The following is a 12314-nucleotide window of genomic DNA, read 5'->3' as shown; positions in this document are numbered from 1 at the left end:
GAAAAGGGTTCCTAAGAATTTGTGGAGCGCCCTTATGATTAAGTCTCGAAAAAAATATGTCCTTTTATGCCGAAATGGTGTTTTTAAGTTGCGAAAAATGAGAAAAACCCTGAGAGAATGTGAAAAAAGTATGAAAATGAGAAAAAATTGCAATCAAGTAAAACGCATTGCTACAAGGGAAAAAAATCTTTTCAGCTTCTTTACTGCATTTCTATTTGTTACAAAATCTAGGCGCACCGCACCTGTGCACATTGCGGATTACATTCCCTGCAGCGGTTGGAAAAGCCGGTGAAAAAAACAGACCAAAAAAAAATGATTCGCCAGTGGAACCTCGAGTTATTGCTTAGGTCGCTTTTGTTCATCAAGTGATTTTGAGTTCGGTTTGAGTCAAACTAGAGGGCTAGTCCAGATCAAACTCCTGAGAAAATAGGAGCAAGAACCAGTGAGCATCTCATCACGAAGTGAAATGTCCCACCATCAGGACCATCATTGAAAGCGGCAAGTCCCTGACGGCCGGCCTCCAAAGCATCTTGATCTGTGACTTCAAGTTCATCTAACTCCTCAATTTGACGTGAATTTCCAATTGTCTTCAAAACACTCTTCACCGCTATTATACGCTTGAAATATTAGGTATAAAAAATTGTCGGTAACACTCCCTCAAAACAAAGACCTCTTGCGAAAATCGACCCGGAAGAGTTCATACTTGGGCTTGTTTTCGTATTCACGATTTGATGGCAATTATTGTATTGCGCTCTAGTGTTCTTGGGACCCTTTGGGATTTGTGGCGGTTATTGTTGAGTCATGTAGGATAGATGACTCAACGGGTTGGTGGTTGTATTACCGAACCCCCATGACATTGCCGAGTCATTCCTGACAATGGAGAATTTCATTTTGAGCCACAACGAAGGCATATTCTTATCTAAAAGTATATCACTTTCTTTTTTTGAACAAAGACCATCAAATTGTCGGGTCACTGAATACGGAGCATATTCAAGTGTAAGCAAGTGTTGTGCTTGGCTATATAAATAAATTTGACCTGACACAGAAAATATTTCTGGTAAGTTTTTGAATTTTAATCGTGCTTACTAGTGCTGGTATGAGTCCGGACTAGAGTCTTTTCCTCGATTTTGGAGACATTGACATGACTCGAGTCTTTTAGAAATAATATTCAGTTTGTTTTATGAATTTCGTCAGAAACCAAGCTTTTCCTCGCCATTAATTGACCGTGCAAGAAAGTCCCCCTTGAATGATAATTGAATTAGCCTTGTTTAGCTTAGTAAAAACAAGATGAGTCTTTCTGTTTGACTTGAGTCTAGTAAAAGACTCGAGTCCTGCAAAAAGTCAAACAATCAAAGGACTTTCAAGAGTCCAACTTCTGCCGGACTTGCCCCAGGACAAGTGCTTTCAAATGCAAGTGAATTCAAAGTAGGGCACCTAGTTTTTTTCCTCACTTTCAACAATAGGGGAATGAGTTTTATCACTAGAGGACGGATTTGAAAGTGACATTTTGAGCCACAAAATGCCGTTTCTTATGTGATCAAAATAACGAAAAAAGTTAGGAAATTGGGAAAAAAGTGTAAAAGTTTCCCCTTGTTTTTGAATGAAACAATTTCCCTGTGATAAACATGATAGCAAAAGTGAGGCATAAGGATTATATGAATTTTTTTTTGTTGATACTCATCAACACATTGAACTACTGGCATTGCTGTTGGCTCTGCAAGTTTGAGTACAACTCGACATGCCTTCATTTCTTAGTCACATAATGCAAAATTAAAATTATTGGATGGTTGAAAAAAACCTTCTTGTACGTAAAGATTCTGAAAGGACATGAGTGTCATTACTTGCACGGTTACAACCTCCAACACTCTCCAAAAATGTAGGTTGGGCCAATTGCTCAGTTTCGACTCCAAATGTCTTAACACTGTCTTTGATAAAATGCTTGTAAATTTTATTTGGAATTTGGTTTCTCTTTAATAAAATATCTTTGCTCTTCATTTGTCGAATCTGCAAGTTTTCTACCGTTGGTAGTGAGAAGACAGTGGAATCCCGGAAACCTTTCAAAACCATTCCTTATCGAGTATCGTAGGGATGATTTGATTTGTCACTTTCCCCACCATTCCCATATTCTTCAAGTCAGGCCTTAAAACAATTAAACTTATTTTTGTTATTTATTCATAGGCGTGTTATTGGGACCGGTTAATGGGCAGCAGGAGTTCATTCACACTAATTGACAATTAAAACCATCGATGTGTTCTAGGAGTAAAACATCACAAGTTCACATGAATCGAAGGCATCTCATTCACGGAGTCTTCATCCAAAAGGTTCGACGAATCCAACGCCAACGTGTTCATTAAGTCATCCAATCTCGTAGCAATGGTCTGGTCCTCCAAATCGAACGATCGTGGTCGAACCTTCGCCTCTGAGGATCCACGAGGAGACTCTTCCCAAAGAGTCGGCGACAGTCGAATTGGTTCGAACGAGGTCGGTAAACCCAGATCTTTTTTCTCGATCTCCTGGGGACTCTCTGGAATTCTCTCTGAAGCTGAGGCTCTCGTGGCATTCAAGACACTGCGGTAATGCGCGATTTTGGATTGCTCCAAAGTCGATCCTCCGGGTTGTCGAGGCGAGATCACTTTGAAGGTGGACCGGGGCGAGTTGGGTTCCATTCGACTGCTTGACAAGATCGGACTGAACACGCTCATTTTGCTCTCTTCAATGGAACACACCCGGGTTTGGGACATGTCTCCACGGGTGGTGCAATTGTGATGAGAGGAGGTGGAAGAGAGCTGGGATCGAGGATAGAATGGCTGATTGGCCACTGGATGATGTGCTTCATCGTCTTGGAAGCTCGACTCGGACATCATGGAAGGTTGATAAAAATTCGGGATCCGTTTGGGACCACCTGATACACGCTTAAGGGTTTGAGAAATCTCGACGGAGTTTCCCAGATTACTTGGCTCATGCTTGGTTGGTGTCAAGTCCAAGGATGTGTGCAAAGATTTTTGACACGGGGCCGAGAAATCTAGACGAATTTGGGGCCTCTGTGTCAAGGTTATTGGATGTCTTTTGGGTGCTATTTGACCCTCGAGGACACGGATTTGATCCTTTATTTTGGGGAGGAGTTCATGCTCTAATTGGCTTTTCCGTCCTTGGAACATTCTTCGTTCTTGATGGATCTGGTGGTTTCGGACTTGGATTGTTTCCAAATCAAAGCTCATCGGCTGAATCTGGTGCTTGCTATGCTCCGCTGCAGCAAAGATTCTATCGAAAACTTCGGGTATGCCGTCGCCTTTTCGAGCGACTTGCCCCAGGTCGAGTTTGAGGCGGGCATTGTTCCCTTTGACAATAATATCTTGGACCACTTTGAGATCGCTTTGTATCCGTGTCATGTATGAGTCTGTTTGAGCGGTCAGCTCATTGGACTTCTCTAAGAAATCTTGGCATTTCTGTTCGAGTTCGTCATCGTGGAACTGTCCTATTTGACTCTCCAGTTCCCGAGTTCGGGCCTTCAATGTGCGATATTCATCCACACAGTGAGTCATATCTCGTTGGAGAGAAGCTTCATAACTCCGGAGATCGGCGTCAATGGCCGAAATCGACTTGATGTTGTCGGCAATTCTCCTACGAATCAATCCTTGTGAGGTGGATGAACATTTTAGGAGGGGAGAGGAGTCCTCCAATTTGGCTTTGACCCGAAGGATTTCCGTTTTCAGTACAAATTGGCTGAATTGATGCATAAAATTGATGAACTTCGGGCCTCCGGGGGTTTGGAGCAAGGACACGTTTACCATTGGTAGATCGTCTTTATGCTGGAGCTACAGGGACAAATCAATGATATGAATGACCAGGTTTGACAATCTTTGTTTACCACCACTATGAGCACCATGTTGTGTGGGCGTGTAAAACGAATCAATCTTGGAGAACACAAAATGTTCTCTTGGCCCATTCGATTTACACTTACATCCCAAAGGGGCTCGGTATCTATAACCCACCTGGAGCTGTTTGTAATATTGGAACACTTTTTTGCGGAACTCGGCTTCCTGTTTCTTCTCCAAGATGGGCCAGATCTCATGAAAGAATTGCTTCCGTTGGGTGTCCGTCCCCAGAAGTACGCCCATTAAAAAGTGCATGATCTGAAACAAAGGCGTGGTCAAAGTGCTCATTTCAAAGCAAACGTTTTCAATGAAAAACCAAGTGATTGTTGTGCACCAATAATCCCTCAAAAACTAGTTCGATTATTCAATGGGAGGGAAGACATTGTGTAATCATTTAGCCAAGAGTACCTCTTAAATCAACGAAAAAAAAACCCACCCGCTTATCAATCAATTGGTTTCTGCCCGATACTTAGCATTATACTTTTGGGATATCTTTGCTATCTGATATTGGTCTAGGTATGTGGTCTGTTTAATGTCTTCCTTAGCGCATTTCTTGCTTATGAACTGTGAACTCGCCGTGGATAAACGTCGATATCAAACAAAAATGTAGGTCAACCTCACCTCTAATTTAGTCTTATGCCTCTTATTAGTAATCTTATTTTTCATGTTTGTGAGATAATTGGTGAAGGATTTAGATGTCAAGTTTAATGCTGTTTCCCTTCTGAAAAAACTTGGCCCCACAACTAACTAGTGGAAACTGACGTGTTCACTCACCTCTTGAAAGGCCACGGGTTGAGGATGGATGAACAAGGCCGGATCAGCAAGTAATCCAGTCCCATCCGACGACCTTGGCCACCCCAGGAGCCAAAGGTTGTGGCGCAATTGCGGCAAAGCGAAATCACGGCTTTGACCGCTAAGAAATTGTATCCCACCCGACATTGGGATGCTGTAAAGGGATCACTTGAAAATCGCCTTACTCAGATAGATGGGATTTCGTTCGTCGTGTTGTCTTCGAGCGCCAATTCAAGTCAGCAATCGACATACGCAACCTCCTAAAAATGTCGATGGTAAACGCCAGTTGCGCCAAATTTCGGAGGATAAACGTTATACTCCACTGATGTGTTGGCAGTGCTCATTTTTAAATTTGTGGCCAAACATTAAAAGGCTTAGATAGAGACTTTAAGGGTTATCATTATCATGTTAGGTTAGGTTAGGTTTAAAAAAGTAGCACCGCCAACTAATCGGTGGAGAATAACGTTTACCCCAAATGTCGGAGCAAGAGAGAATTCGCTACATGGAGGCGTCCAATCTGGGGTGGACCCAAGTTACGCCTAGTATGTGAAAGCCCTTTGATTGAAGTGTTCACTCATCTGGGATTGATATGTGGCTGAAATACCATTGTGGCAACCTGCCTAGTCACAACCCAAGTACGGTCGAAGGTTAATTATAGAGGATCTTATTTACCAATTGAGTAAGAAATATGGTTTGTAAACGTGTAGCAAAAGGCGGATTGGTCACTAAACGCCTCAATGATAGCGATATATTTTTTGTGTTAAGAACGTTGGCCCAAGGAACAATATGGATATAAGCGCCATTTTTATTGAAACCGATTTTTTTTTTTGCTTCATAAACCATTTCGATTACTATAAAGATCTAATATAATTTGGGGGGTAAAATCGGTAAAATGCATTTGACTTCTTCCTCAAACCTGTGCTTTTCTGACAACTGTCCTGACTTCAAAACCAATCAGCAAAAAATTGCATATTTTTCGTGATCTTCTTGAGGATCCTACTTCCGGATTTCATTGTACTTTTCTGTTGATCAATTTAAGACTCTTTAAGAGATGCCCATGAATACTTGAGCACAAAGATGGGAAAAATCTCCTGTCTACATTTCCAGCACGTCATTGACCTTTGGATCCAGCTTATGATTCATTTCCAATCAGTAAGCCTCAAACTGAACAAAGTTTGCTCATATAACGACAAATATTTGCCTTAAGATTGTTCATTGTTTTAATAATTTAACAGCGTCATGAACATCTGTCCTGATGTGCATGGCTGGAGCTTTCACGGTCTTAAAAACATCCCGGCAGAAATGCGAGATAAGAGATGCAAGCAATTTCGGCTAAAAAAGTTGAGTGATAATGTTTAACCGTTTTCGAAATTTTCCCGCTCTGTTGAAAAGGAAAGTTACTGTCGGACCGGTGCAAAGTGGCGTGATATCTTCCAGGCTACAGACCTTGCCAACAACCGATGACAATGGAACCGTGTGATGCCCAAGTCTCCAGGTCGTTGAGTTTACCAAACCTTGTTTTAAGGCAATAATTTATTACAGCAACAATTTATCGTAAGTATTCGTCTCAGCTCTCGGACGTCATCTAGAAACAGTTGATCCCTGTGTCAATATTGAACGCTCAAGGGAGTCGAGAACGAAAAGGTCAAGGAGTCGCAAAAACGCTGGCCGAACGGGTCAGTTTGTTGAAAGCACAAGCGCAACCCTGAAATCGAGGGGCTACCCAAAACATGGACGAGAATCAGGGACGCCAAAGCAGAGTGAAGTGAGCCAAAAGCTTCGTCCGCATTTCACGGTCTGGTTAATTGAACGCCAACCATTTTCCTACATTACTGAATTTGTTTTGAATTATCATATTGTGGTGAGTGATTTTTACACATTAAAGTGAATAAGACAGCTGCCATTACATTGTTGAGTCTAGTTGTGGACTGGTCTGTTCATGAATCCGATTCTAGCTCTTATTTTGTTATTTTGTTCAGAGAACATATAAAAAATTACTTTCCGCCATAGCTTCTTTCGAATTTCTGAATGATTTGACACAATAGATTGGATATATGTAGTAGGGAGGTTTCAAAAAAGTGCAATATATTTGGGGGAAAAACATACAACGTCAACTCAAATTCAGGGTGTTACACCACATATTCCCTTCCCTCACATAGGAAATTGCAACTGATTGATGACTGCGCCTCTAGCGCCAGAAACTATACTTGCAGGGCTAGCATTTCTTGAACTTTTCCCCTTAACTTTGAGCAAAAAAAATGAGTTAATAATAATTTATTTACGGTACACACAAAGATGTCTTGAATGGATTCAAGGCACAAATATGTTTACACAATCCCTCGAAAGTGAATCTGATCAGTAATCGAGTTTGATGATACCCGGGTATTGAAGGTTGGTCTGGAATGCTTTGGAGGAAGTTATCCAGGTCCTCTTTGAATTTGGGGAGATGATTTTTTTTTCAGCATAAATGACTCGAAGGGGGTAGGGCAGTGTGTTCTATAGAGTCTTGGGCCTCTCTCAAGAAATGAGTGGCGCTTGATTGATGTAGCAGCCGCGTTCTTGTTGCAGTTCCAATGAGGCTCTTTCGAATTTCCGAATGATTTGACACAATGGATTGGATATTTCTAGTAGGGAGGTTGCAGAAGTTGACGTTGTGTTTTTGGCCATGGCCCCGCAAACCTGCGCTTGCCCCGACCTCTAGCGTTGTTCATGTTTCAGTTGTTCAGCTCCACTGAAAGCTCGAGCTTGTTGGATCCAGGGCTTCTCGGCTGTCCCTGCTCCACCTGCTCAACTGCTAAATGCTCAGTGAGTGAGTGAGTGAGTGGGAGTACGCATGTGTTCAAGGACCACCACCACCATCCTCATCCTCCCCTTGGTTGTGAACTTGGCCCTGACCAGGGCTCATCCCACTAGACCATCATCATCATCTCTTAAATAAAAAGTACACTGATACATCTACCAATGGTGATCGGGAGACATTCATTGTTGCACATTCAATAGATAGATTTAACGGTAAGGGGGTACTTTTGTTCTCTATTGTGCCCTCTGTACACAAAAAAGCTTATTTTTATGTATGGCAAATTTAACACATGTAATAAAATTTGCATACAAAATGATCCCAAAAGTACCCGTACATATTTACATAATATATTACAAGAGCGGTTTTTGCAGTGTCGAAATGGTTTGAAAACTATTACTATCCTTTGGTTTGATAGAGCAATGATCCGGAGATAAATTCCAGCCCAAATTATTAAAAGGAGCCTTTCGTAAAAGGACAGAAGTCGCAAATTTGGAGAATGACTTCATTTTTTCCGCTTTGAAGCCGTACATTTGTTTAACAGACAAAGGCACGGCACTCAATGAACAACAATGAGATTTAATCCATCGATATTAAGTCTAGCCCATGCATTTTCCTTTTTCTGCAGGCATCAAGTGACTCATTTTCCAATTTTTCACGGACATGAGCGATTGTCTTTGTCAATGTCAATTTTAATTTAGAGGCCTTGTTATGGTGCCATTTTTATCGTTCACAAACTAGTTTCCTCTCTTTCATCGATTCGGAAACGTTGGCATTTTGAAAATACACGGAAATTGAGGTAATATTATCCATCCGGTCAAGTCGATATTGTTTAAGAGTGTGTTGTTCCAAATAATCGTGGAAAACGATGCAAGATCAGGATGAAACGATTTGAAGCAAGAATCTGAGTAAGATCTGATTACTTACCTATTCATGCATGATTAAGATACATGAAGTAGACTTGCAAAAAAGACATGAAAGCAATTGACATTTTGTTGAGGGAGGATATCCCTATCGTACTTTGGACTTGACCAATTCAATGATAACATTATCGTCAATCATCAAAGGCAAATGTATTGGATTACGAGCAATAAAAATATTATTTGATGCGACCCGAACCTTGTTAAGAGTGGACTGGAAGGCATAAGATGCGAATGGAAAAATGTTAGTTTAATTTATCTTCCTCATATGAGTTGTGGGGCTTTCTAGCAAAGGATATTTGGTTCATTCTTTAAATTATCTACATTTAAGATTCATTTGTAATTGCGTCCAAACATATGATTTGATCTTTGAACCTTATTATTTGAGTCCACCGAAGCAAGCTTACATGTGAATTAATGAAGTCTAAAAGTTAATTTGGTTGGTCATAAAACGAAGTTAAAACTTGGACCAGTTTTATAATATTGGATATTTTGGAAGAAAGATGTATGTTTGGTAGTTACAGATGGTTTTGGACAAAAATGCAATAAGGGTTGCCACTTTGAATTGACTCAAATACTAGTTGTCTAGCTCATTGCAAGGTTGTTAGGTGATGCCTCAATATATAAGGGTCAGATGTGTTTTAACAATTATGATTTAAAAGGTGGAGACCAAACGCTTCCGCGTTTCAAACTCAACATTTGACCAGGCATGACTTTCATTGACCCAAAAATGGTTGTCTAAAAATGAGATGCTGGTTACACATCTTGAATCATTATTAGCAAAACTCAAAATTCAAGTGCAATAGTACTTTTTTAATAGCATTTTTGAGCTTGTATTTGAGAATGGGTCAAATTCAAAGCAGTATAGTTTTGCATCAGAAAAGCTGAATTTAAAACAACTGGTACCAAACCTTGGCAAAGACTTTTTGTTCAGGGTTGCCAAGCCATCAGCAGCAATCTAAAATCGCTCAAAATTATAAACAGTGAAAGAGAAGAAAATGTGACCTTTGCGCATCTCTCGTTATAAAACATCTTTAGTCCATACTTGAAGAAATCCTCTTAGTCTTCTGTGGAGTCGTTCTTTTTACCTGCCAATGCCATAAAAGCAAAAAAAAACGTGTTTTCTGATTCTCTCTCTTTTCCTCTCAATATATCATGCACACAACACGTATCGAGAAATGAACTTTGAGCAACGGACTCCCTCTAGGGGTTGTCAAATGAATCCAGTTTGAGCGACCTCAATGACATGTCATTTATTGCTTCATTCATGTTGCCTCCCTTCCCAGACCTTTGGATTTAGAAATCAGCATCGTGATCATCATTATTTTCAGTGAGCACGGATTTTGTGAACTCTCTAAACCGAGATTGGACCCGAGTCCGCAATCCAAATGGCCGTGATTGACTTGATGCTGGGGGTGGTGCGGGCGGTGGTGTTCGTGTACGATGTGCTCACCTATCCCGTGTACACATTCATCCAACAGCCTTGGGAGGCCAAAACGCGCCAGAACTTGGGAGTGGTAAGTTTCACAGCCTTGTTCAAAGACAAAATCAAATGCAATCAATAAAATCGGGATTTAAATAGATTTGCCGTGTTGTATGTGGGTTTCTATTCAATTTCCAACCGGTATAATCTCGTCAAGAGACAGTTTACCAATGCAAGCGGTGACAAATAGTGCTATTCTTTTCATGTCATTATGTGCATGGTATCAATGAGGTCACAAAAATTGATATTTGTTGATCATATTTTTATATCGTAATACTTTCGAATGTTGCCAAAGCTCAATATGTAGTTAAATTGCCAATTACAAACCTAACCCATAGTAAACTCAATGGTTGGCTTACTTCCGAGAGTCTTTTTTTTTTAAGCGATGCAAAATTAAGGTTATTGAAAACAATTATTATCCTGGTTATTCATAAAATGAGGACCAAATGGGATCTTAAGGTTACGTAGCAGGCCTTTTCATTTTAATAACTGCAACGTCTGAAGCTCTGGTGTGCTTTTGCCAAATTAGATACATGGTTTTGATTAGGATATAGTTGAACTTGCAGCCATAAAAAGACCCAAGGCGGATGTACGGTAAAATTAGATACATGGTTTTGATTAGGATATAGTTGAACTTGCAGCCATAAAAAGACTATTGAAAAAGAAACCTTTCCGTTTATGGCCAAGGCCGATTGAACACGATTGAACAAAATTGCACGGGCTTCATATGCCAACAACAAATTATTCATCTTTCTTGAAGCCATTTACTCGCCAGCTGACGCAAAAGGGTTTCTTCCCTAAGAAAGTTTTTGATCAAACAGGACCTCCTTCTATTTCTGATATTCAGGTCCATCAAACCGAGAGGAATGCCGAGGCCATCGCCTTCAGGCGCGATAAAGGGGCGAGTGAGATTTACCAGGAGATTATCGTCCGCAATGGTGTGGACACAGTCAGCAAGGCCTTCAACTACTCCGTCAAGAAGTTCGGCCAAAAGGAGTGTTTGGGCATCCGAGAAGTCCATGGGATTGAAGATGAGGTTCAACAGAATGGCAAGGTGTTCCAGAAGCTCTCTTTAGGTAGGGTTCTTGGTGCCTTTCTCGCGTTCCATGAAAAAAATGGATAATGGTTTTGTAAACACTTTGAGAATGCCCACGTTCCTCTCAGACTTGCTAGGGCTACGAAAATTGACACCGTAAGGATTGACCAAAAACGTTGGGGAAAAGTGACAACAGCAAGCACAACATCTTGGAGACTATGTTACGTAGTAATGCAATTTTCCTTACTGCCTTGTCATGAGTTTCAAGACGCTATAGTTTTGAACTCATCCCTTTAATATGTCAGATAGTCAATTAATCAATCAATGGTGGCTTTTTGTTTCTTGGCTCTGTCCACTATTGAAACAGTTCCTTCAATGTATGGACATCATAAGTAGGGATGTTCAAATGATGCATATTTTAATTGTTACGCAAGGTTTACATTTGGTAACCGTTCACCTACATATTCAACCCCAATATTTGCATTATGAACAAATTTTCGACATCCCATCTATTTTTATGGTGATTCAAATTGAAAAGGTTACGCCAAACTCTCAATTTGATTATGTACTGAACGCAAGCTAATTTGACAAACATACCCTGAAATTCCATTCACGTCTCTTAAGACATTTTATTCAAAGTCGTAATCCTTTGGGCTCAATGAAAAGATGAAAATTGTGCTTTTTCATCCCATCGTTGCTAATCAGCAATGCCTATTCCTCTACAACAGTTTAGATGAACATGTTTTTTTTTCTTTATGTATCGGCTTTTTCAGCCTATCCCTAATTTGAGCACCACCAAACCACGGACTTCTAGAGATATGGACTGCAAAAGGAAGCAAAAATATCCTATCTCCAAAAGCGCTCATCTTATTCCAAATAGGCGATTCATACGACCACGAGGTCTTGTTGAATAGATGAACTCAGCCAAGTTTGAGCCCAAACCTATGCTTAGGGGAGCTCAGGAGACATGTTCAAAGTTATGCAGTAAACACTACATAAAATTTGAATTTTCGGCCTGCTCTTGGTCAGCTACATAAGCTTTTGACAGCATAACTTTGAAGCGATCGACTTTGCGTGTAAAAGATGTAAAATTGACCTACCTTTAATTGAAGAGATCTACGTTTCTTATTTTATTACTATAATTCGAAAAGTGGCTCAGAGTGGCTATGACCAAGAGCAGGCCGATTTGCCGGCAAGCTCGTTCGCAGTCCCTATCTCTAGAAGTCCGTGACCAAACATATCTATGTTCTTCATTTCGATCCAAATACCTTACTTTTAGGGGATTACCAATGGCTCTCGTACAACGAGGTGCAGACACAAGCTCACGCTTTTGGTCGGGGTTTGCGCGATCTGGGCCTGAAACCCGGATCCAAGATCTCGATGTTCGCCGAGACGCGGGCCGAGTGGATGA

General features: G+C 40.7%; 2 protein-coding genes across 2 annotated transcripts in view; one reads left to right on the top strand and one right to left on the bottom strand.

Annotated features, from left to right (window-relative positions):
* Positions 1–2155: 2155 nt before the first annotated feature.
* LOC131891961 (HAUS augmin-like complex subunit 6) lies at positions 2156–4814 on the bottom strand (the record flags this gene model as incomplete). The annotated part of the gene is given in 3 exon segments (XM_059241667.1): positions 2156–3815; positions 3993–4133; positions 4650–4814. Coding segments are annotated over 3 exon segments (1854 nt in total). The 3' UTR covers positions 2156–2267.
* Positions 4815–7369: 2555 nt separating this feature from the next.
* The window catches only part of LOC131892338 (fatty acid CoA ligase Acsl3-like), a gene marked incomplete in the record, with an annotated part of 11217 nt that continues 6272 nt past the window's right edge, over positions 7370–12314 (top strand). Inside the window, 4 exon segments of the mRNA XM_059242148.1 lie at positions 7370–7679; positions 9716–9901; positions 10715–10943; positions 12183–12314. Of these exon segments, the coding sequence (XP_059098131.1) occupies positions 9773–9901; positions 10715–10943; positions 12183–12314 (490 nt within the window).

This window comes from Tigriopus californicus, chromosome 12 (assembly GCF_007210705.1).
Source record: "Tigriopus californicus strain San Diego chromosome 12, Tcal_SD_v2.1, whole genome shotgun sequence".
In the NCBI taxonomy this organism is placed as follows: domain Eukaryota; kingdom Metazoa; phylum Arthropoda; class Copepoda; order Harpacticoida; family Harpacticidae; genus Tigriopus; species Tigriopus californicus.
This window is presented reverse-complemented; position numbering and strand designations above follow the sequence as displayed.